General features: G+C 46.2%; 1 protein-coding gene across 3 annotated transcripts in view; it reads left to right on the plus strand.

The window, feature by feature from the left end:
• rnf130 (ring finger protein 130) overlaps positions 1-26,919 on the plus strand; it is a 282,069-nt gene that overhangs the window by 233,709 nt on the left and 21,441 nt on the right. Inside the window, exons 7-9 of one of the 3 annotated variants that reach the window (XM_072512681.1) lie at positions 3,948-4,041; positions 6,460-6,519; positions 25,356-25,524. The exons of 1 other annotated variant lie outside the window; for it this stretch is intronic. In XM_072512681.1, the coding sequence (XP_072368782.1) occupies positions 3,948-4,041; positions 6,460-6,487 (122 nt within the window). In that variant the 3' untranslated portion in view covers positions 6,488-6,519; positions 25,356-25,524. Of the gene's footprint in view, positions 1-3,947; positions 4,042-6,459; positions 6,520-25,355; positions 25,525-26,919 lie in introns of those variants that run through there. One more of the 3 variants, XM_072512682.1, reaches the window with a different exon arrangement.

Below are 26,919 nucleotides of genomic sequence, written 5' to 3' on the forward strand. Positions count from 1 at the left end.
AAAGGAAATTATGGAGAAGTGCAAGAATTATATAGTATTAGAATAAGGAACTTTATATCCGAATTTTGACTGAGATAGTCATAGTGTAAAGAGGGAGGAGCAAGAGTTTCTAGAATATATTCAGGAGAATTTTCTACGTCAGTATATTTCCAGTCCAACAAGGAAGGAGGCATTGCTGGAAGCTCTTGATATACTGCCTCACAGCGGCAGGTACCCTTGATTCTAGCCTTGGGTGACTGTGGCGTTTGCACTTTCTCCCATGTCTGCGTGGGTTTCGTCCAGGTGCTCTGGTTTCTGCATGAAGACCAAAGATGTGCGGGTTGGGTAGATTGGCGAGGCTAAATTGCCCCTTTAGTGTCAAAAGATGTGCATGTTAGGTGGGGTTATGAGATAACGGGGATGGGGTAGGGGAGTGGGCCTAGGCAGGGTGTTCTTTCAGAGAGTCGGTGCATACTCGATGAGCAAAATGGCCTCCTTGCACTGTAGGAATTCTATGGGGCTTATGTCCTCTGCCTTGTAGGCTAAAATTGGTACTAACTGAACAAACTGACACTTAACTGATACCAAGTTATAGCTATCTGCTGAGATTCACATTTATAGAATCATAGAATTTACAGTGCAGAAGGAGGCCGTTCGGCCCATCGAGTCAGCCCCGGCTCTTTGAAAGAGCACCCTACCCAAGCCCACACCTCCACCCTATCCCCGTAACCCAGTAACCCCACCCAACACTAAGGGCAATTTTGGACACTAAGGGCAATTTAGCATGGCCAATCCACCTAACCTGCACATCTTTGGACTGTGGGGGGAAACCGGAGCACCCGGAGGAAACCCACACAGACACGGGGAGAATGTGCAGACTCCGCACAGACAGTGACCCAAGCCGGGAATCGAACCTGGGACCCTGGAGCTGTGAAGCAATTGTGCTAACCACCATGCTACCGTGCTGCCATGTATGTAATTTCAGTATAATCCTCATGTGTTTGAGGCAACAAAGTTATTTATGGTTAGTCAAGTGCATTTTGGCTTTGATTGAAAAGTGGATGGACTTTTGAGTCCCCAAAACTGCAATTACAAATCCCACATCCTCACGCAATTATAACTGAATTTCTACTCATTCAGTGCATTCTAATTCAGTTGCTAACAAACTGGTTGGTGGCTAGCTGTATCAGCTGGAAAGATCAGGGTTGCCTGGAACCCTGTGCAGTGCTGTTGGGTTGAGATTATATATTGGGAACAATATCCAGAATGTGGAAAACGTGCCGCTTCCTATTGATCTTAATGGTGTTTGAAGTGGAAGGGAATTATTCTATTTTTAGTTGGTGGATTTGTATAGAATTTGTATCATTGTTGTATATTAAAAGTACTAACTAAAAAGTTGCCACGTGCTGGTGCCAGTCTATCAAGACTTGCACTGTTTTCAAGATTGTGAATCCTTTTCACCTTTCATCTTTGTGTGAGTGACAAAGTGTTGTGAGCGTGTTTCCGACAGCAACGTGGGCTTGGGATATGCTTCCAAGGGATCTGGTAGCCTTCCTGTATTTTTTTTAAGTAATGATTCTTTTCCCTTGACCTGGAATGTGAGTGACAGCTAGCAATTTGGCTGTGCGGAATCCAGCTTGCCTGATTTTGGTCTCATAAAGATAAAATATAAGATAAAGGTCACAAGTAGGCTTACATTAACATTGCAATGAAGTTACTGTGAAAAGCCCCTAGTCACCATATTCCGCCGCTTGTTCGGGTACACAGAGGTAGAATTCAGAATTCGCAGCTGGTACGGGAATTGAACCCGCGCTGCTGGCCTTGTTCTGCATCACAAACCAGCTGTCTAGCCCACTGAATTAAACCAGCCCATCCGTTGCATCTAACTATATATATGCACGCAGCAGTTTTCACTGGAAGACAATTACAATCAGGAACTAGAGCCTGGGGCGAAATTCTCCGACCCCCCGCTGGGTTGGAGAATCGCCGGGGGCTGGTGTGAATCCCACCCCCGCCGGTTGCCGAAGTCTCCGGCACCTGAGATACGGTTGGCGGGCCCCCCCGCGCGATTCTCCGGCCCGGATGGGCCGAAGTCCCGCCGCTAAAATGCCTGTCCCGCCGGCGTAAATTAAACCACCTACCTTACCGGCGGGACAAGGCGGCGCGGGCGGGGTCCTGGGGGGGGGGGCACGGGGCGATCTGGCCCCGGGGGGTGCCCCCACGGTGGCCTGGCCCACGATCGGGGCCCACCGATCCGCGGGCGGGCCTGTGCCGTGGGGGCACTCTTTCCCTTCTGCCTCCGCCACGGTCTCCACCATGGCGGAGGCAGAAGAGACTCCCTCCACTGCGCATGCATGGGAATGCTGTCAGCGGCCGCTGACGCTCCCGCGCATGCGCCGCCCGGAGATGTCATTTCCGCGCCAGCTGGCGGGGCACCAAAGGCCTTTTCCGCCAGCTGGCGGGGCGGAAATTCGTCCGACGCCGACCTAGCCCCTCAAGGTTGGGGCTTGGCCCCCAAAGATGCGGAGCATTCCGCACCTTTGGGGCGGCGCGATGCCCGTCTGATTTGCGCCGTTTTGGGCGCTAGTCGGCGGACATCGCGCCGTTTCCGGAGAATTTCACCCATGTTTCCCATCTGTGTATTTATGGATACGGAATTGAATTGCATTGACAATAAGAAAGTTCTAGCTGTGACCGTTTAATTTTAGGATAGTCTGAGAACAGTGGGGGGACATTGCAACTGGTTCATTTACCTGCTGACTTGTGAAGAAATCTAACTGATTTTTGTTTTTAAGAAATCAAACTAGGATGTGATGAACAATATTTTCATAACTTCAGTAACATCACCCAAATTTGCTCCTACCTTGGTTCATCTGCTACTGGAAAGCCATGCCCTTGTTGCTTCAAACGTGACTGTTCTAAAACAATCGTGGCTGGCCTCCCACATTCTTCCCTCTTGAGGTCATCCAAAACCTTGTTACCCGAGTCCTTTTGCACCAAGCTGGTTCGTTCATCCCTCTTGTGTGTTGGCTCCCAGTCAAAGAACAACAAAATTCTAAAATTCTCAACAGTACAGATGCAAAACACTGCAGATGTTGGAAACAGAAGATGATGACTTGATGGTATTGTCCAGAGGCCCAGGCTTGACCCTCTCCAGGCAATCCTACTACGGCACCACATGGATTTTAAGTTCAATTAATAAATCTGGAATATAAAGCTAACCTGTGATGGTGACCATGTAACTGTCATCAATTGTTATAAAAAACATCTGATTCACTAATATCCTTTAGGGAAGGAGATCTGCCATCCTTACCTGGTCTGGCCAACATGTGACTCCAGATCCACAGCAACATGGTTGACTCTTAACAGATTAAAATTTTCCAGCAAGATATTCAGTTCAAGGACAATGAGGGACAGGCAATAATTCTGGTCTTGCCGTCGATGCCCCATCCCATTACAGAATACATTTTTAAAAACCTGAAATAAAACAATTTCTGGAATTGCTCAGCAGGGCAAGCAACATCTGCCAAGAGAAACGGGATTGATGTTTCTGGAAGAGATGATCTTTCATCAGAACAGCTCATCTCGACCAGAAACTTCAACATTGTTTCTTTCCAAAGATCCCGCCTGATCTGCTAATTAGTTACCCCATTAGTATTTTTGTTTAAAGCTATTGCATTTTACAAAGGTACAAACTCGGGAATAATTTGAAATGGTAACATTTAAAATTGTTCACCATTGAATGTTATTGGGAGGGTGTACAATAGGACCAGTATTTCCAAATGATGTGCTACTTTTTGATTCCTGTCGATCTTTCCTCACTATGCACTGTCATTGATTCTGCTTTACTGTCTGATCCATATTTTCCTCGACACACTCATCTGTGCTACCACCACTGCTGCTGTATAGGGGAATCACGTCATTATTCACACACTTCCCAGAGTGATTTACCTTTCCTTTGTTAACAGAAGAATGGCTTATTATCGCAAGTTTTGGTGTGCTTAGTGCTCTCACTCTCTTCTACATGATAATCAAAGCAACCACAGGCACAGAAGCGGAGGAGTAAGTATTCCGTCAATTCCCTTTTTTAATTTCGGAAATCATGCTGTTTTCCAGGAGACATTTCAAACTATGTAGATTTGTAGCTTCTCTGTCTGGAGGTGTCCTGCATGTATTCTCAGTGAGCGTTACGAAACAGGATTTTCTTCGCTTAACTAGTTGGCTACTTAACCTAAATTGCGTTCACTAATTAATGTGCCAGGCCTGTTCAAATCTTACTTAATATATTTAAAAAATCAAGTGAGGACAAGTCCTATTTTAACTATTAAATGATAACCACAACCATTATAAATAACAGTCATTTGTTCTGAATTTTGCAAGTTGATGGTGCAATTTATTATAGGACATTTGTACCATGTGGTAATGGGACCAACTTGTTTCTTCTGGATCCACTAAGAACTGATTCAGCAGTCAAGCCAAACTGATCTTGGATTAGTGGACTTTCATGCAAAGTTTACACGTTTGATCCAGTCACAGAATTTTTATAGATGTAATTGTATTCACATCAAGCCATTAACGGCCTATAAATCTGGGTTCACAGTAGGTTTACAATCTGATTTATTTGTGCTATATCAAATATTGGACTGAAGAATTCAGTCAATCAGGGATGGATCGCAGGCTTGTAGATTAACGGTTACAGTCATGGAATGCATGAAAATAGGTGTACTTTGGCATTCCCTTGATTACATTACCTGGTTTAAAAGTCAGCAAAGGCAATTTATTTATCCATCTGTGTTTAATCATGGGTGTGTTTCTCCAGTGTAAGATGGCCAATAGATTTTCTGGTTCACACAGCGACTGCCATCATTAATAACTGTTCATTATCTCATTGCTTTGATATGATTAAGAAGAGTGAATGACTAATAGGTCTAATTAAATTCATTCCCTAAAGTTGTTGCATATTGGCAACAATAAACCTGTGCTCTCCCCAGAAATTGTGTATTACGTATTAGAAGTGTGGGAGATGATAACTGATAAGTAACGTATAAGCCACACAAGTGTTAAACAATGACCATCTCAAACAACAGAGAATCTAGCCATCTCCCCTTGACCATCACCATCACTGAATCCCTCCCTCCCCCCGCCAATCCCCTTCAACATCCTGAGGAGTTACAATTAATCAGAAACGTAAATAAAATAGCTACATTAGTAGCTACAAGAGCAGATAAGGAGCTGGAAATTCTCTCCACCATTCTCTGTCCACCATTTGCAAGGCACAGATCAGGAGTGTGATGTAATACTCTCCACTTTTCTGGTTGAGTGTAGCTCTAACAGTGCTCAAGAAGCTCACAGCATCCAGAAAAAAGCAGCTCAGCACCCCATCCAACACTTCCTCTACTACCATCGGCGCACAGCATAAGGAGTGTATCCCATCTGCAGGATGCACTGTAATAACTCTCCAAAGCTTTTTTGGCAGCACCTTTCAACCCTGTAACTCTGCCACCTAGAAGGACATGGGTAGAAGATGCATGGAAACACACCACCTGCAAGTTCTTCAAGTAACGCACCATCCTGACTTCCATACCTTCACTGTCGCTGGGTCAAAATCCTGGTGTCTCCCTTCCTCACAGCATTGTGTGGACTGCAGAAGTTCAAGCAGGAAGTTCACCACACTTTCTCGAGGGAAATTAGGGATAGGAAATAAATGCTGACCTTGTCAGCAACACTTCAACCCATGAATGAGTTTTTGAAAACTAGAAAAAGCAGGGGACCATTCAGCCCTTTAAGCCTATTCTGCTATTTAACAAGATCGTGGCTGGTCTGTACCTTAATTCCATCTACCTGTCTTGTTTCCATATTCCTTATACTTCTGGCTAGCGAAGTATATTTTAATCTCGGATTTAAATGTATTAATTGAGCTAGCATCTACTGCTTTTTGTGTGTGAGAGTTCCACGCTCTACCACCATTCACAAGAAGTGTTACCTAACTTCTCCCTCAAGCATGGTTCTGATTTTAAGGTATGTCCTCTTGTCCAAGACTCCATCTACCCTATCAATTCCTTTCAAACCCCTAAAGACTTGAATCAATGCTAGAAATGTTAAAATGGGGAGTAGGAGAGGAACACAAAGAATGCATCTTCGAGAGGCAGGGAGAAGCAGCTAGCTTCAACATCTGAAAAATCAGTATAACTAGCAAATAGCCAGATTGGTACCTATAGGTCAAGGATCATTATCAAATATTTGAGATTGTTGTTTTTCAAGAGATAAATTGCTGCAGCTGAATCAGGACATACATTTAAACCATGTGTTAGCAGTAATTAATTATTGGAGAAGGTAGACATGACATGGAATTTCTGAACATTATTTATTCTTGCATGTTAAACTAACAAACAACCTACAAGAGTCAGGTTAATATTCTGAAGTGATTTCAGTGAAGTTAAGAATACACACATTAAATGAACAGTATGATTGCCATTTTAGATATGAAAATGAAACCGCACAGTGGTGAAAGATTGGAAATGAAAGAAGATAATTATACAGGTAAGTACCATCAGGACAAGTACGTCAGCAATAGACTTCCACCATATCAATTTTAAAGGTGTTTCATTTTGGATGAATACATTTTTGTAGGATTCACTGTAAACTCCACATCAACTATCTTGTGTGGATTATGCCCATTGGGAGTATGGCAACTGGGCTGTCCACTTCAACCTATTGCAATGTCACCTTGGCAGCCTCCTGGAAACTGATTCTAATCGAGAAAGAATTTTCCGACCTTAAGTATATGTGAAGGGAAATTGAACTCTATCAGCAAAGGGATATCCTCCTTCTGCTGTGGGGAATGTGCTAAAGTGCTTCAACCTGACTGACTTGGCTTCACTATGAGGTCCAGATACCCTTTAAGGAAAGGTTTTCCAAAGTGTAACCCAGTGCTAGTTATGGGGAACAGTACATGTAACTATATACCTGTGGGCATAACTGCATAAAGATATTGTGCTTTTAAATCGGGTGAAATAATAGATTTCACTATTTGCTAGCACACTTTGCATCGTTTCTTTTTTCACCTATTTGAATCTGAGGACATATAGGGGCGCAATTTAATGGTCTTAGCAGTGGGCTGTTTTAGGAGCAGGTGGCAACCAAGCCTTGGCCTTCTATGCCAACGCTCCCCATCCCCAAATTATTTAAGCCAACAGGCACTTGCCTAGTTAACAACAGGATTGTCCACCTCCGAACTGCTGGCTAATCTGAAGCTATAAACTCTTCAGTTCTCGCAGGGCCACCAGGTGCAGTGGCTACTGTCAATACTGTAAATGGACCTAGGAGCAGGATCATCGCTGGAGCCTGGAGGAAATATAAGTGAAGCAGGATGACAGAGGTCAGTCAAGAAGGCTCCAGCGAGGTGGGGCAAGGGGGTCAGGTGAAAGGACAGATGGGGGCCTCACACATGGGTGTCCCTTGCCATTGGATATAGGCTGCCCAAGTTGGAGGGTTTCCACCCCCAGCCACAGGCATACTTGCCAGGGTTTATTTGGCTGTATATCCACAAGGTATGGCCCCTGCCTACCAATCGTAGAATTATCAGTGATAGTGGGATCAGGCTTTAAGTAGCCCAGGTGGCCACTTAAGGACTTTATGTGGTCGCCAGGTGGGTGAATCGTCCTTAACCCTTTCCACCCTGACTTAAATGGGGGAATTAGGAGGACAATAAGATGTTCGACCTGCACCTTCCCACCACTTTATATGCCGCCCCCGCCCCTCCTTGAGCCTCCTAACCCGTTGCTGAGGGGAGCATTAAATTCTTCCGCTTGTCTTGAGCAGGTACATGACTGAAAACCTGGAATTTGTGGAAAAATTTCCAGTCTGTAATTACTCCTAAATGGATTTGGAAAACAAATTGACCTGAATAGCTTGATCACACTTTCCTAAAATTGCTCCTCAGACTATCTGATTTAGATCTTCTGAATATAAAAATAGGTTCTCTGTTACCCTGTTAAACTGCCGCTGAGTAAGGACCTAAAACCTGTACCAGAATCTGGCTATAATTTAAATATCTGATCCATAAGACCATAAGACATAGGAGTGGAAGTAAGGCCATTCGGCCCATCGAGTCCACTCCACCATTCAATCATGGCTGATTTCAACTCCGTTTACCCGCTCTCTCTCCATAGCCCTTAATTCCTCGAGAAATCAAGAATTTATCAACTTCTGTCTTAAAGACACTCAACGTCCCGGCCTCCACCGCCCTCTGTGGCAATGAATTCCACAGACCCACCAGAGAAATTTCTCCTCATCTCTGTTCTAAAGTGACTCCCTTTTATTCTAAGGCTGTGCCCCCGGGTCCTAGTCTCCCCTGCTAATGGAAACAACTTCCCTACGTCCACCCTATCTAAGCCATTCATTATCTTGTAAGTTTCTATTAGATCTCCCCTCAACCTCCTAAACTCCAATGAATATAATCCCAGGATCCTCAGACGTTCATCGTATGTTTGGCCTACCGTTCCTGGGATCATCCGTGTGAATCTCCGCTGGACCCGCTCCAGTGCCAGTATGTCCTTCCTGAGGTATGGGGCCCAAAATTGCTCACAGTATTCTAAATGGGGCCTAACTAATGCTTTATAAAGCTTCAGAAGTACATCCCTGCTTTTATATTCCAAGCCTCTTGAGATAAATGACAACATTGCATTTGCTTTCTTAATTACGGACTCAACCTGCAAGTTTACCTTTAGAGAATCCTGGACTAGGACTCTCAAGTCCCTTTGCACTTCAGCATTATGAATTTTGTCACCGTTTAGAAAATAGTCCCTGCCTCTATTCTTTTTTCCAAAGTGCAAGACCTCGCACTTGCCCACGTTGAATTTCATCAGCCATTTCTTGGACCACTCTCCTAAACTGTCTAAATTTTCTGCAGCCTCCCCACCTCCTCCATACTACCTGCCCCTCCACCTATCGTTGTATCATCAGCAAACTTAGCCAGAATGCCCCCAGTCCCGTCATCTAGATCGTTAATATATAAAGAGAACAGCTGTGGCCCCAACACTGAACCCTGCGGGACACCACTCGTCACCGGTTGCCATTCCGAAAAAGAACCTTTTATCCCAACTCTCTGCCTTCTGCCTGACAGCCAATCGTCAATCCATGTTAGTACCTTGCCTCGAATACCATGGGCCCTTATTTTACTCCGCAGTCTCCCGTGAGGCACCTTATCAAAGGCCTTTTGGAAGTCAAGATAGATAACATCCATTGGCTCTCCTTGGTCTAACCTATTTGTTATCTCTTCAAAGAACTCTAACAGGTCTGTCAGACACGACCTCCCCTTACTAAATCCACGCTGACTTGTCCTAATCCGATCCTGCACTTCCAAGAATTTAGAAATCTCATCCTTAACAATGCATTCTAGAATCTTGCCAACTACCGAGGTTAGGCTAATTGGCCTATAATTTTCCATCTTTTTCCTTGTTCCCTTCCCAGGGGCTGTTTAGTACAGGGCTAAATCGCTGGCTTTGAAAGCAGGCCAGCAGCACGGTTCAATTCCCGTAACAGCCTCCCCGAACAGGCGCCGGAATGTGGCGACTAGGGGCTTTTCACAGTAACTTCATTGAAGCCTACTTGCGACAATAAGGGATTTTCATTTTCATTTCATTTCATTTTCTTGAACAGGGGGGTTACAACAGCGATTTTCCAATCCTCTGGGACTTTCCCTGACTCCAGTGACTTTTGAAAGATCATAACTAACGCCTCCACTATTTCTTCAGCTATCTCCTTTAGAACTCTAGGATGTAGCCCATCTGGGCCCGGAGATTTATCAATTTTTAGACCTCTTAGTTTCTCTAGCACTTTCTCCTTTGTGATGGCTACCATATTCAACTCTGCCCCCTGACTCTCCTGAATTGTTGGGATATTACTCATGTCTTCTACTATGAAGACTGACGCAAAGTACTTATTTAGTTCCTCAGCTATTTCCTCGTCTCCCATCACTAGATTACCAGCGTCATTTTGGAGCGGCCCAATGTCTACTTTTGCCTCCCGTTTGTTTTTAATGTGTTTAAATAAACTTTTACTATCATTCCTAATGTTACTGGCTAGCCTACTTTCATAATTGATCCTCTCTTTCCTTATTTCTCTCTTTGTTATCCTCTGTTTTTGTAGCCTTCCCAATCTCCTGACTTCCCACTACTCTTTGCCACATTATAGGCTTTCTCTTTTGCTTTGATGCATTCCCTAACTTCCTTTGTCAGCCATGGCTGCCTAATCCCCCCTCTAATAACCTTTCTTTTCTTTGGGATGAACCTCTACTGTGTCCTCAATTACTCCCAGAAACTCCTGCCATTGCTGTTCTACTGTCTTTCCCACTAGGCTCTGCTCCCAGTCGATTTTCGTCAGTTCCTCCCTCATGCCCCTGTAGTTACCTTTATTTAACTGTAACACCTTTACATCTGATTTCAAATTGGAGATTGAATTCTACCATATTATGATCACTGCCTCTTAAGTGTTCCCTTACTTTCAGATCTTTAATCAAGTCTGGCTCATTACATAACACTAAGTCCAGAATGGCCTGTTCCCTCGTGGGCTCCATCACAAGCTGTTCCAAAAAGCCCTCCTGTAAACATTCAATGAATTCCCTTTCCTTGGGTCCACTGGCAGCATTATTTACCCAGTCCACCTGCATATTGAAGTCCCCCATGATCACTGTGACCTTGCCTTTCTGACATGCACTTTCTATTTTGTGGTGCATTTTGTGCCCCTGGTCCTGACCACTGTTAGGAGGCCTGTACATAACTCCCATTATGTTTTTTTTGCCGTTGTGGTTCCTCAACTCTACCCACACAGACTCCACATCATCTGACCCTATGTCGTTTAGTGCTATTGATTTAATTTCATTCCTAATTAACAAGGCAACCCTGCCCCGTCTGCCCACCTCGCTGTCTTTTCGATAGGTTGTGAATCCCTGGATGTTTAAATGCCAGTCCTGAACCCCCTGCAACCACGTCTCTGTGATGCCTACCACATCATACCTGCCAGTCACAAGCTGGGCCACAAGCTCATCTACCTTGTTCCGTACACTGCGCGCATTTAAATATAGCACCTTTAATTCTCTATTGACCGTCCCTTTTTGTTTTCTTAGTGTGGTGGACCTTGGTTTACTGAGCCTTTCCATACACTGTGTCATATTTTGTGGGATGGGGACTATCGTAACCTCTCCTGAGTTCTGTCTTTTCGTGCTTTTTTGTATTCCTAAGCAGCTACGCTTCCCACTGATTACTTCACCTCTTGGTTCCCTGACTTTCCCTTCCCCTCCCAACTTGCTAGTTTAAAGTCCTATTGACCACCCTATTTACTCTTTTCGCCAGAACACTGGTCCCAGCTCGGTTCAGGTGGATACCATCCCAACGGTATAGGTCCCCCCTGTCCCAAAACTGATGCCAGTGTCCCATGAAAAGGAACCCCTTTCCCACACCACTCTTTCAGCCACGTGTTAACTTCCCTTATTCTTGCCTCCCTATGCCAATTTGTACGTGGCTCAGGCAGTAATCCGGAGATTATGACCCTTGAGGACCTGTTTTTTAATTTGAATCCTAGCTTATTATAATCTCTAAACAGGTCCTCTTTTCTAGACTTGCCTATGTTGTTGGTACCGACATGGACCACAACAACTGGATCCTCCCCCTCCCTCTCCAGTATCCTTTCAAGCCGGTCAGAGATGTCCCGCACCCTAGCACCGGGCAGGCAGCATACCATGCGGGACTCTTTATCCTGCTCACAAAGGATACTATCTATCCCCCTGATAATAGAATCCCCTACAACTACAACTTAGCTATTTACTCCCTCCCCTTGAATGGCCTGCTGAACCATGGTGCCTTGGTCAGCTGACTCATCCCTCCTGCAGCCCTGTTCGCCATCCACACAGGGAGCAAGTGCCTCATACCTGTTGGACAGGGTCAAGGGCTGAGGCTCCTGAGTTCCTGACTGCTGGTTCCCTTTACCTGCCTGACTTGCAGTCACACCCTGCTGTCCCTGGCCACTGGCAGGATTTAAACTACTTACTCTGACAGGTGTGACTGCCTCCTGAAACACAGTGTCCAGGTAAGTCTCCCCCTCCCGGATGTGCCTCAGTGTTTGAAGCTCAGACTCCAGCTCATCAACTCTGAGCCGAAGCTCTTCAAGCAGCCAACACTTACTGCAGATGTGGTCGCTGCAGCTCGCAATGGGATCTGCCAGCTCCCACATCAAGCAGCACATCATCTGACCAGCCATCACTAATTAATTAATTAGTTTCATTTAAGTTTACGAGTTTAGATGTGTGATTTTTTTTTTTTAATTTGGGGCAGATTAGCTATCAACCAATCAGATCACAGCTTCCCTCTGACGTCATTTTTGGAGAGAAAAAACTGGAAAACAGGAAGGTGCCGTTAGGTTTTTATACTCACAGAGACTGCTCCTCCTCCTCCGAACGGCTCCCAAAATTAGGCCCGAAGAAAGCGAGAGAACAAAACAGTCGGGAAAAAGCACCTTCTCCCACTCTTCACCGAATTACCTCACTGCCCCAAATTACCAAATTCTCACTCTGTCTGTGTCTCACTCACTCAGGCTGTGTCTCCTTGACCAGCACAATGCTTACTAAGTGTGCTTTCTGTCTGTCTTTTATACAGACTTTAGGATGACTCGCACTAAAACTTCAAAGAGAAGAATACAATGTGTACCTTTGTGCCCCCTTAACAGGCCTCAGGTGACTGCCAGATAACTGCCTCTCAGCAATTAGGGTGGGGGCAGCTTCAGCCAATCAGACACTAATCTACACTGCACTTTTAACTGAAAAACAGCACAATTAGATTAACCACTTACCTTTCCTGGTTACCTCACTGCACCAAATTACCAAATTCTCACTGTCTGTGTCTCACTCACTCAGGCTGTGTCTCCTTGACCAGCGCAATGCGCTGTCCTCTCCCTCTACCCAATTTCCAAGCAAGAATCTGCTCCATTTATAATTATGCTCAATGTATGACTGTCCAATTTTTAACATGCCTCACATTACCAATGAACACTAATTCATCACCACTGATCTATTTGAAATGGCTCGCCGATTGCATCTCTGTCACAAATTATACATTTTCCACAGTAAAGTAAAAGTAATGTCGCAATAGTCGCATAGACTGCTTTCCCCTTTGAACTGAGGGTCACCACACCTCGGGCAAGGACAAGGTTGAGAAGGTGGGCTTTCATGAATAACCTCAGCCGATACGGGAATTGAACCTGTACTGTTGGCCTTGCTCTGCTTCATGAACCAGCTGTCCAGCCAACTGAGCTGAACTGGCCCCAACCACAAACATTATGGCACAGAAGTTCAGCCCATTGTGTCTGCTAAAAAGGAAACTACCTGCCCATTCTAATCTCACTTTCCAGCACCCAGTCCGTAGCCAACTGAGCTAAGCCAGCCCCCACATTTTCCACACACTTAATAATTGGCAGATGGTGTGATACAGTAGCATTCACCTGCACAATTCACCTGCATTGTGGATAGCACAACTGCTTCACAGCTCCAGGGTCTCAGGTTCGATTCCGGCTTGGGTCACTGTCTGTGCGGAGTCTGCACATCCTCCCCGTGTGTGCGTGGGTTTCCTCCCACAGTCCAAAGATGTGCAGGTTAGGTGGATTGGCCATGATAAATTGCCCTTAGTGTCCAAAATTGCATTTAGTGTTGGGTGGGGTTACTGGGTTATGGGGATAGGGTGGAGGTGTTGGCCTTGGGTAGGGTGCTCTTTCCAAGAGCCGGTGGAGACTCGATGGGCCGAATGGCCCCCTTCCGCACTGTAAATTCTATGATATGAAAACAGCAACATTTTGTTAGGTACATTTTATAAAATTATCTTTTTTGCTGTGTACTTTTTTTCAAATTATGCCTCGTCCCATTATTGCAATAAACCAGGATATGTCGAGGAAAGCTCAGCAGGTTGGCAGCATGTGTGAATAGGGCCACCTGGGGAAATTACTCCTCAAGCTTACGAGAGACTGAACAAAATGGTGGGGATACCAAACATAAGCAACTGAGCAGGATAGTAGTAATGGTGGGCAAGAGTTCAGTGGTTTCTGCAAAGCAAGCAGGATATTGACTTTTGGCTATTGATGAGGGAAGGCTGGCATTGGTAGCAGCTGTTTGAGCGAGAGAGCAGGATAAGAACAGATAAGGCAATAAAAGAACCCTTCTTGGACCAAAATAGCAACTGGGAGAGATATCTACACCATTGTAGCATGAGTAGCAAATGGGCCACAGAATGTATGCTGGACTTTTCTTGATTGTGTTCGTGTACTCCAATGGTGAAGATAAAACATTTTTAATAATCTGTTCAAAGAAATGTTGCTGACTATGTAATTTGGGATTTCTTTTCTTTATAATCTTGCATTTTCTACTTCTTAGTATTAAGTTATGTACTTATTGCCTGTTTTACTTTCCTCTCAAAATGCTGCAACTATCCTATAGTTAACGGCTCATTTCCTGGATTTTCCCATTAGCTTGGGCACCATCGCCTCTTCTTCATGTTGATTACTTTCACTCATCTCGACTCGACTGCTGGTCAATTCAGTCTAATGCAACCCCGGCCTGATCGCACACGTGCAAAAGAAATGCCAGCTTGACGTCTTGGCAGTGCCAGACTGGCACCCAAGTGGCACCGCCAGGGTGCCCAGATGGTACCAGCAGTGCCAGGGCACCACCCTGACCAAAGGGCATGCAGCTGGGGGCCTCCAATCCTCTTGGGGACCCCCACGAGTGCCATTCCATCTGTCCCCTTTGGGGAGACCAGTACCAAACGGCGCTCGCCTGAGCTCTCTGTGACGAAAGGGATGAACCCCAAAGCCTCGGGTACCTCGGGAATCTGTACATTAGAGTGAGACTAGCTGTTTTGCTTTAATATGAAGATTTGCCAAAAAGTGATCCTGCCCACAATGGACGAGATTTACATTGCAACGCCTCGCAAGATCACGTTGGATCTCACGAAGTGTTGCGGGCCGGGTAGATCCCAGGAGGTGGGATGGCTTTTATTGGCCATGCTGAGCCATGGCGAGCTCCTTTTCGGGCATAGTATGGCAACACCCTAAGTTTCCTTTAAGGGAGTTTGGCGGGGTGTTTTGCGCCGGGCGTAATGATGCAATCGCAATCTGTATTCACCTGCACTTCGTGCAAAAAATGAGCCTCCACGTGAAACTCACCATGCCCGAGTCCCCAGCCATCTGATTCTCCCCAACTCACACGTCAGCTGCTCGACGGCTAACATGAGGGAGCTGCTTTAATCATTCCCCCAGCACTCACCCCCAGTCGAGACACAAGAATTCCGGAGATCCAGGGCGGGATTCTCCAATCCCACGGCAGTGTCCACGCTATCGTAAACGCCGTCGCGTTTTACGACGCCGTGAACAGGCCGCTCCCACGTCTAATTCTGGCCTCTACAGGGGGCCAGCATGGCGCCGGAGCAGTTCGCGCCGCTCCAGTTGCAGATCCTGGTGCGAACTGGGCGCCACGAGGCCATCTGCAGTGGCACCGGCGCCAACGCGCGCATGCACAGTGGCCTCCTTTAATGCACCGGCCCCGACGCAACATGGCGCAGGGCTACAGGGGCCAGCATGTAGGAAAGGAGGCCGCCAGCCACAGAGGCCGGCCCGCCGATCGGTGGGTCCCGATCGCAGGCCAGGCCACGTCGGAGGCTCCCCCCGGGGTCGGACCCCCCCTCCTCCCCCACAGGCCGCCACCCGGCTCTTACACGCCGAGGTCCCGCAGGCTCAGAGCAGGTTAGAACTGCGCCGGCGGGACTCGGCTCTTTTCCTACAGCCCATCCGGGCCGTAGAATCGGTGGGCCGGCCGCATAGAGCAGCCCACGACCGATGCCGCACCAACCACGCCGGCGCCAATGGCGCCGCTACGGAGAATCGCGTGATGGCATCGGGACAGCATGGCCCGTTCGCGGGGATTCTCCGGCCCGGTGTGGGGCTGGAAGAATCCCGCCCCTGAGTAACTGAGCAAGGCTGACCTACACCAGAGAAGTGAGTATCCACTGAACCTTCATCCAGATGACCTGTCTCAAGTGAGTTGTTGATGTCCCAGACAATTATCTTTCCCTTTCACTGAACCCATGTCCACTGCCTTGCAGGATCACCACCTGATGAGACCGGGCCATCTGGAGTCGCTGCCCCCTTTGCCACCCAAGAGAACACTTTGGAGGAGAGCTCCGAGGATAACACCGGCAATGCGTCACAGCTATCACCCGGAACTTCCACCATCACGGAGATACACACCGCGATGGGCGACATTAGCAGACAGGCTTCTCGGGCACCATCTGGTGAACACCGAGCACCACACATCTGCTGATGCACATCAGGTGGAGGCAGGAACATGCAAGGGAGACATCAGCCGGAGATCTGCTGGTACCCAAAACTGAGCTTTGTCCCAGCCAGACGCAGAGTCTCTGTACAAGGTTCGCCCAGATCTGATGCAGATGATAAGCCACAGCTGTGAGATTCAGGAGGGGGTGTCAGCGACATTCCAGCAACTGCAAAGGCCGATTGGAGGAGCCCCAAAGCCTTCAAGAGATGGTGCTGATATTATATGGCACCCAGGCCAACACTGCCATGGTGGAGACACAGTGAAAAACCTGGAGCACAACGTCCGAGCCATGAGTGGTGGTGTCCAAGGCATTGCTCAGTCTGTGACAACCATGGTTGAGGACCTCAACTTCATGTGTTAGCCACTGAGGAGCATGTCCCAGACACAGGTGGACATTGCCGAGGCACTCTAGAACATGGCCCAATCACAGAACCATCGCTGAGGGCGTTGACACCATAGTGCAGACAGTGGAGAGCCTCCAGGACTGGCAGTGCCAGATGATTCAGACTTCTCACTCCAGCTGCCCCTCCATCCCATGGAGTCACCACGGGTCCTACGGGCACCCTCCGGGAGGATGAAGCGCTGGAACCCAACACAGAATCACAGAAAAATACAGAGCAGAACAGGCCTTTCGGCCCATCGAGTCTGCACAGCCGCATGAAAGGCACCTGATCTGCCAATCCTAATCCCATTTACCATCACCTGGCCCATAGCCTCGAATGTTAAGACGCACCAAGTGCTCATCCAGGTACTTTTTAAAGGATGTGAGGCAACCCGCCTCTACCACCTTCCTAGATAGTACCGTCACCACCTTCTGGGTAAAAAGGTTTTTCCTCAAATTCCCCCCTGAACCTCCCGCCCCTCACCTTGAACTTCTGTCCCCTCATAACCGACCCTTCAACTAAGGGGAACAACTGTTCCCTATCCATCCTGTCCATGCCCCTCATAACCATGTACATCTTGATCAGGTCGCCCCTCAGTCTTCTCTGCTCCAGAAAAAACAACCCAAGCGAATCCAACCTCTCTTCATAACTTTTTTTAAATAAATTTAGAGTACCCAATTCATTTTTTCCAATTAAGGGGCAATTTAACGTGGCCAATCCACCTACCCTGCACATCTTTGGGTTGTGGGAGCAAAACCCACACAAACACTGGGAGAATGTGCAAACTCCACACGGACAGTAACCCAGAGCCGGGATCGAACCTGGGACTTGGCGCTGTGAGGCAGCAGTGCTAACCACTGCACCACGTTGCTGCCCCCTCTCTTCATAATTTAAATGTTCTATCGCAAGCAACATCTTGGCGAAACGCTCTGCACCCGCTCCAGTGCAATCACATCCTTCCTATTATGTGGTGATCAGAACTGCACAGAGTATGCCAGTTGTGCCCTCACCAATGTTCTATATAGCTCCACCATGACTTTTGTAACCTATGCCACGATTGATAAAGGCAAGTGTACCATATGCCTTTTTCACTACCCTATTAACCTGCCCTTCTGCCTTCAGAGACCTTCCACCAATGAGACTAAACGTTTACCAGGACTACCGGCATCCCCTCCAACTTTCCACTGACCATCGCATACCTACCCCCGGGTCAAATGCCCTCCGCTTCAAACGCCATCCTCTTATTTACCAGCACCGCCACCTCCCTCGTCTTCATGTCCAGTTCCGAGTGCAACACCTGCCCCACCCATCCCTTCTTCAGCCTCGCCTGATCCCCCAGCTTCAGCTGCGTCTCCTGTAAAAATACAACGCCCACCTTCAGACTCCTCAAATGCATGAACACACTCAACCGTTTATCCGGCTCATTCAACCCTCGCACGTTCCACATGACCAGCCTGGTCAAGGGGCTACCCCTTTTTGTCCAGCTCCTGGCCTGCATCACACACCACTTCAGGCCTGCCCTCGGATCATTCCTTTCCCAACTGTACCACACCAACTACTCCCATGTCAGCAAACCACCGCCCCCCTCCATCCTCATATAAAGAACCAACCCTATCCCCCCCCCCAACCCTCAAATGCCTTTCTCCTGGAAGCCCCCAACTTCACTCCCGTTAAATAAGCCGCCCAGCCAGCATGGTGGCCCCTGCCCAAGGCCTCTGACTACCCCCCCCCCCCCCCCCCCCGTCCTCCTAACCACCAACAAACAAAGAGAAATAAAAGGCACATTCACCATCACCACTCCCTCATCAAAAACCACCCCAAACTGCCCACCCTATATACTTTACAATTAACACAAAGCTACTCTCCAATGTTCAATGTCCTCGCACTCCTCCCAGTCCATGGTCCCTCATAAAGTCCACAGCCTCCTCTGGCAAGTCAAAATAAAACTCCTGCTTCTGATGTGTCCCCCACAAGCGAGTAGAGTACGAAACCCCAAACTTCACCCCCTTCTTGAAGAAGGCAGTCTTTATCCGGTTGAACTAGATCCTCCTGTTCTCCAGCTCCGCACTCAGGTCCTGGTAGACCCGCAGATCGCTCCCTTTCCAGGTGAATTTCCTGGTCTGCCTCGCCTATTTCAGCATTTTCTCTTTGTCTAAAAATCGGTGCAGCCTCACCACCATTGCCCTTGGCGGCTCCCCCACCTGTGGCCTCCTCAACATCCTATGCGCCCGGTCCACCTCAAGGGGCCGATCGAAGGTCCCATTCCCCCATCAACTTCTCAACATACTCACCACATACTTGCTGGCCTCCGCTCCCTCGATGCCCTCAGGCATCCCGACAATGCTCAGTTCTGTCTCATGGAGGGATTCCCCAGGTCCTCTAATTTCTCTCGTAATCTCTTCTGCTGTCCAAGACCATCCCCAACTCTGTCTCCAGCTAGCTTCTCCACCACCTCCTCCACCTTCTGAATCGCCAAGCCATGAGCCTCCTGTCTCTGCTCCGCTCTCAATTGCAACTTTGAGCGGCTCCACCACCTTGGCCAAATCTTCCAAAGCCTCTTTCCTCAGCTGTTGGAATTTGCTGCTTAAAAACTCCACCAGCTGCTCCGTGGACCACTGGGTGGGCAGCGCTGCCCCTTTGCCCTCCGCCATCTTCACCTGTGACGCACCACAAAAACCTCCCTGGTTCAGCTGCTCTCTCTTTCTTGTAGCACTTCTCATTCTCTGATCCATACACCAAACTCACCAGAGGAGTATTACCTTTCCTGGGCACTCACACACCTTTGCCCACAAAAAAACCCATACTGTGGGGAAGGACGAACAAAATCCACCTTGAGTGGGAGCCGCCAATTGTGCGACCACTCACTCCATGGCCGCCATCAGAGGTCCTCATCAGATATCTCTTGTCCACCAGAAGCCAACCTGTCATCTTGGAGTAGTCCTCAAAGACACTGAGGATCTCTGACTGCCCCAGGATGTAGCTGTCATGCACGCTCCCAGGATAGTGTGCACACACGTGCGTGATCCTGAGGCAGTGGTTGCACAGGATCTGAACATTCAATAAGTGGAACCACTTGCTTTTATGTAGGGCACTCCATGATGTCCAGGTGCTCGCAGGGCGACATGCATGCCATCATTAGTTCCCTGGACCTGGAGTGTCCCAGCCATTGAGCAATTCCTGCAGCCCAGGCACCTTGATGGGCATGGCCCAGGTTGAAGGTGACATAGTCGTATGCCCGGGCATACCGAGTATCCATCACCTCCCAGATGCACCTGTGGGCTGGCGATTGCAAAATGACAAGTGTCTCCTCGAAGTGCTCCTCCATGGGCAGCATGGTGCACAATGGTTCGCACTGTTGCTTCACAGCTCCAGGGTCCCAGGTTCGATTCCCGGCTTGGGTCACTGTCTGTGTGGAGTCTGCACGTTCTCCCTGTGTCTGCATGGGTTTCCTCCGGGTGCTCCGGTTTCCTCCCACAAGTCCCGAAAGACATGCTGTTAGGTGAATTGGACATTCTTAATTCTCCCTCTGTGTACCTGAACAGGCGCAGGAATGTGGTGACTAGGGGCTTTTCACAGTAACTTCATTGTAGTATTAATGTAAACCTACTTATGACAATAAAGATTATTTTAAATTAAAAAAAATCAAGAACCTATCTATCTCTGTCTTAAAGACGTCCACTCTATCTAGGCCTTTCATTATCCTATAAGTTTCAATAAGATCCCCCCTCATCCTTTTAAACTCCAAAGAGTACAGACCCAGAGTCTTCAACCGCTCCTCATATGACAAGCTCTTCATTCCAGGGATCATTCCTGTGAACCTCCTCTTGACCATTTCCAAGGCCAGCACATCCATCCTTAGATATGTGGCCTAAAACTGCTCACAATACTCCAAATGGGATCTGACCAGAGCTTTATGCAGCCTCAGAAGTACATCCCTGCTCTTGCATTCTAAACCTCTCAACATGAATGCTAAAATTGCATTTGCCTTCCTAACTGCCGACTGAACCTGCACGTTGACCTTAAGAGAGTCTTGAACTAGGACTCCTAAGTCCCTTTGTTCTTCTGATTTCCTAAGCCTTATCCCATTTAGAAAATTGTCTATGCCTCCATTCTTCCTACCAAAGTGCATAACACTTTTCCACGTTGTATTCCATTGCCACTTCTTTGCCCAATCTCCTAGCCTGTCCATGTCCTTCTGCAGCCCGCCTGCTTCCCCACTACTACCTGTCCTTCTGCCTATCCAGTCCATTAATCATCCTATCAGACAGGCCATCTGTTCCTTCGAGGAAACACTTGGGAGTTCAGGAGCGTGAAGTGCTATCACAACTAACAAGGCTAATCCCTCCTTTGAGATAGCCTTCAGGTGTGAAGTTAGAGGCTGCTCACAGTCAAAGAGGATGAAATTGACTTTCACGAGAGAAGCTGTAGCATTGCTCTGTCCTGGGAGACTTTGGTAGGACAAACAGGCTGCAGCTGTGGTAGCCTCTGTAATGGGTCTCCACAATATTTAAAGATGGCTTGAATGTCTCACAGACTCAAACCGCCCCTCCCCGACCTAGCGCCCTCAAGCCCCCCAAACAACATTAGTCCCCCGAAGGGGCCCCCCTCCCAGAGCACTGCAGCAGAAGCTCTGGTGTCCTTGAACTGCATGGCGGTAAATGGAGAGGGCTGCTCACTTCCTCACATCCCCTCAGTAGCCATTGCGCCAGGTCCGCGTTTTTGTAGAGGAGTACTAAACGATGCCCACATGATTTCTTGCTGTGAGGTCGGGTGACTCCTAGGAGGCCGCTGCATTCAACTTCAATCTCGCTAATGAGATTGAAATAAATGCGAATTAGGCTTAATGAGTTTCTCGCCATTTTGGGGCAAGATCCTGATCTCGCCATTGGGAGCGGGCCGGGTGAATGGCAAAATGGTTCGCACCTAGTGATCAAGTATGACATCAAGAAGCCCTAGAAAACCTGCACTCAATGTGGATCGGAGAAAACTCTCCACTGGTTGGAGTCATACTCTTCACAAAGGCAAATGGTTGTACTTGTTGGAGGTAAGTCATTTCAGTCATGGGACATTGCTGCAGGAGTTGCTCAAGGTAGTGTCCAGGCCCAACCATCTTCAGGTGCTTCATCAATGACTTACCTTCCATCATAAAGTCAGAAGTGGAGATGCTTTTGGATGGTTGTATAATGTTCAGCACCATTCGCCGCACCTCAGATCCTGCAGCAGTCCACGTGCAAATGCAGCAAAACCTGGACAATATTCAGGCTTGAGCTAATAACTTGCAAGTACCATCACTGAATCCCCCACCTTCAACATCCTGGGGATTACTATTGACCTGCGATATAAATATTGTTATTATAAGAGCAGGTCAGAGGCTGGAATTCTGTGGAGATTAACTCATCTCCCGATCGCGGGCCAGGCCACCGTGGGGGCACCCCCCCCCCCCGGAGCCAGGTCGCCCCCCCCCAGGACCCCGGAGCCTGTCCGCGCCGCCTTGTCCCGCCGTTCAAAAGGTGGTTTAATCCACGCTGGCGGGACAAGCATTCCAGCAGCGGGACTTGGGCCCATCACGTGCCGGAGAATCAGCGGGGATGGGCCCGCTGACCGGCGCGGCGCGATTCCCGTCCCCGCCGACCGGCGCGGCGCCATTCCCGCCACCGCCGAATCTCTGGTGGCGGAGACTTCGGGACACGGCGGGGGCGGGATTCACGCCAGCTCCCGGCGATTCTCCGACCCGGTGGGGGGTCGGAGAATCCCGCCCCTGAAGTGTGACAGAATACTCTCCGTTTGCATGAATGACCGCAGCTCCAACAACGTTCAGGAAATGTGACATCGCCCAGGACAAAGTACCCCGCTTATTGGCACGCCATCTATTACCTTCAACATTCGCTCCCTCTACCAGTGACAAATAATGCAGCAGTGTGTACTATCTACAAGATGGACTGCAGTAACTCACCAAGGCTCCTACAACAGCTCCTTCCAAACCCGTGACCTCTACCACCCAGAAGGACAGGTAGCAGATGCATGGGAACAGCACCAATTGCAAGTTCCCTTCCAAGTCACAAACCATCCTGACTTGGAACAATATCGTTGTTCCTTCACTGCCCATTGGGTCAAAATCATGGAACTCTCTTCCTAACAGCACTGTGAGTGTTCCTACATCAAATGGACTGCAACAATTCAAGAAACTGCACCACCACCTCCTCGAGGGCAATTTTAAAGGGATGGGCAATAAATGCTGGCCTAGCGATTGACGTGCATATCCCATGAACAATTTATTTTAAATGCACAGAACTGGAACTCTTAATCTCCCTTTAGTCTTTCCTTCTTTCTGCAATCTATGTTATAAACAAAAAGAAAAATGTTCTAGATGCTGAAATTCTAGAAGAGAAGCAGAACATGCTGAAAACACTTGACAACTCACACACATCGTCACTGGCGTGTTTCTTTCACTATCTTTCAGGGCCACTGGACTCTTTTGTGCTTTGTCAGAATTTCTGTAATTTCCTTCGTCTTTGCAAAACCTATTCACACATCCTCTAAAACTGCCTTTTTTTTCTCATTTATCACATTATTGTTTCTTTTTGTCATTCCATGATTGACTCTGTCAATCATCTCCAAACCTGCCCCCCAATCACAGACTAAACCTTTTTCTTCTCACTAGCTGTGTTCCTCCTCTTTTGGTTATAATTGATCATTGAGCTGAAATGTGAAACCCCTATCCTTGGTCTCTAGAATGCCACATGACCTGAGTACATCCACCATTGTTGTTTTCATTCATAATATCTCTGGCTTTAGTTTACTCTTTTCACCCTTTTTTTGTATTTGTTTTCGGGACTTGGGTTATTTATTGCTTCCCAATATCTGCCTTTGGAAGGTGGGGTTTAACCACCTTGAACTACTGCAGTCCATATGGTGAAGGTGTTGTCGCAGGGCTGTTAGGTAGGAAGCTCCAAGATTTTGACCCAGCAATGATAAAGATATATTTATATATGTCCAAGCCGTGACAAGAACTGATGGTATTTTCGGAAACTCTGTGAAAGTGAAGTATAAGTAATTGATAATGACTTAAACTACTCCATTAAGATGCCCCATTATTTTTCAACCACTTGGATAAATGCTTGGAAAACCAGGCCATTCTTCAAACTTTAGCTAATACATGTTATTGTTTTCTCACTTTGAGCTTTGGACTTTAGGGAGTTCAAGCATAGAAGTTACATTACTGGACTAGAAATTTAGAGACCTGGAGTAATGATCCAGAGAAGTTAGCTAAAATCTCATCACGGCAGCTGGAGATTTTAAACGCAATTAATTAAATAAAATCTGAAATAAAAAGCTAGTGTCAGTAATGGTGACCATGAAACTACCAGATTGCCATCACCCAAGGCAATTTCCAGCATCTACAGTATATTTTGTGCTAAGAATACTGAACTTAAAGGACGCTAATCGAACTTCAGCACAACTCAACTTAACATTTCCTCTCCCTCTTTCACCTATGGTGTGTGTATATTTGAATTATGAATATGAAAATCACCATCAGCTGATCAGAATTTGACTTTTTAATGCATTAAAATGTTCATGAAATTCCATGTGTTAGATTTACCACGGACATACGGTCTATATTTTAATAGTCAAAGGACAGTAACCAAAAAGCATTGCCATTACATATTAGAAATAGAGGTACTAGATTCTCGTTAACCTCCAGTTCAATAAAAAACAAGTTGGTTTGAAAGATATACAAGTTCAGCTATGGACTACTTGGAAGTTCCTTATAACATATCAAATATTTCTGCTATGTTAAATTGTGCACAATTACAATTAACGAGCTTGTCCGATACTAAAGCAAGATATAAGCATATTTGTAAAATAACCCAGTTCCAAATGCAGTGCTCTGTTGAGGCAAGCAGGAGGGAATAAAATACAACTCGTGCATCAGCAATGCAATCCATTTGAGAAAAGTAGTGCTAGGCTGCCTAAAGATGGGAAGACAGAATTTGATACTCTCCAACTTGCCTCACTATTCCAAGTGTTTTTCCTCCATTAATTGTCCCAGATCACATGGCTGTCTCCATTCAGGGTGTATGGCACAATTCCAAGTCTTGACTCTTCAAAATATGCCCTGGGTCTTTACATTCACCTAATCAGGCAAATGGGATTTCTGATTAATATCTCTGCTGAAAGATCAGCTCTCGATTTTCTGATTGTTTTGCAAATAGTTATGATCAGAAAACTATGCTAATGTTTCTGATCAAAGTACCAGTTAGTCAATGCTGTATTTAAGTGTCAACTTCGATTGTGTGCTTAATGTGCTTGAGTCCACACCTTTTTCTGAGGTTAGATTCGACCAACCGAGCCAAGCTGACATTAAAGTTGACACTTAAGATTTGTTTAGTTTTACAATGGCGCCACCATGCATAAAAAGGAAGTAGTGGCTATGAATTTTATAGGCATAAATCTTGCATTCAATTGTGAATAAAATTTATTCTTGGTATCTGTATTCAAATCCATATAGCAAATTTATTTAAACCACAACAGAACAATATTTTTATAACACATTTATAAAGACTTAAAATAATGAATCTTTTAAAGTCTGACTTTTAATAAAGTGTTTCTTTTGCTCACAGGCCTTTGTGTTGTTGAATCCAACCCTGCTGTAGCAACAGAGCATTTGGATATGCCTTTCTACTACTAGGAGTTCTGCTAAAGCAAAATCTATTTTTTATATGTTATTTTTTCACGTACCTCAACAAAAGCTTTGTAAGAAACGTCTCAATAAAAAAAATGAAAAAACTACATTTGTTTTATGCTCTTATTTGTGCTTTGTTTTATGTTTTGGTCACACAAATTGTACTGAGATTTTTTTCAGTGCTTGCAAACAACCTGCTGTAAATTCTTAGTCCTTTAAGAATCGTGTCTGTTATTGTGGGGGTTGATTATGGTGAGGCATTACATTATATTACATTTTAACATAATTTTAAGTTGCATGAGCAATACAATCTGACTCGTTCCAGCTCATCTGAAATAAATGTGCAACAAAATGCAATCTTCAAGTTTTCTTTCCCATAACTTATGTAAAGGTGCTAATAGCCAAAGTATTTGTGGATGTCCCTATTATACTGTTATTGTTTCCTTGAATAAATTGTACAGTGTGCAAGATGCACAAGTGAGCAGAGCCACGGACAACTTACAAACAAACAAAAATAAACAGCGCTGCTCCAAGTAGGTTATTTTCTCACGTTCGAGTGAGCTTTAATTTTGTAAATAAATTACATTGATAATGAAGGAAGTTCCCAATAGTTTCTCTGTCTGTTTGTAAGCAAAACAAAAATCATATTTGATCCATTTGTTCCTTACCAATTTAGAAAGGAGCCTTTTTTTATTCATTCATGGTATGTGGGCATCACTGGCAAGGCTAGCATTATTGCCCATCCCTAATTACCCTTGAGAAGGTGGTAGTGAGCTGCCTTCTTGAATCGTTGCAGTCCATGGAGTGTAGATACACCCATAGTGCTGTTAGGGAGGGGTTCCAAGATTTTGATCGAGCAAGTGAAGAAACAGCAATATATTTCCTAATTAGAATGGAGTTTGCCTACCAAAATATTGACAGATCCAGGAACTGTACTCAACCATCAGTCTTTCAAACATCAAATGCAGCTCTTTAAAGAAGCCCATTACAGAGATGGCAGATGTATTTCGACCAATGAAATTGTGGACCCACAAATATCAATACACAAAATAAGTACTCATTTACACTTAAGATCGCAAAGTCACTTATTTTAATTCAACAGGCTGAAAATAAAGCAATGATTTTGAGAAGCTTGTGAAACATCAACCAGTCTTGCCACGTCTTCTAAAAATGTTTATTTCTAAAAATTCAGCTAAACTCATGATTTAGTAACGAGCATTTTTATTTCAGGACAAGATGTTGCTTAATTTGTCAGTGTTGTTATGTCACTATGCAAGTGATAATACATTAGTAATGATTTAATTAAATGTGTTTTATTTCAGCAGTCACGTGTTGCTACACCAATATGTTTTTTTACTTGGGATGTGGGCGGTACAGCTTTGCATTGCTTGCACTGTGAAGGTAGTGGTAGACAGTGATCAATTCACTGCAGTCCTGTGCAGAAGGCCATCCACGATGATGTTAGCTAGGGAATTTCAGGTTGTTTGCTCATGACAACTAGG

The sequence above is a fragment of the Scyliorhinus torazame genome, chromosome 7, assembly GCF_047496885.1.
Source record: "Scyliorhinus torazame isolate Kashiwa2021f chromosome 7, sScyTor2.1, whole genome shotgun sequence".
Taxonomy (NCBI): Eukaryota; Metazoa; Chordata; class Chondrichthyes; order Carcharhiniformes; family Scyliorhinidae; genus Scyliorhinus; species Scyliorhinus torazame.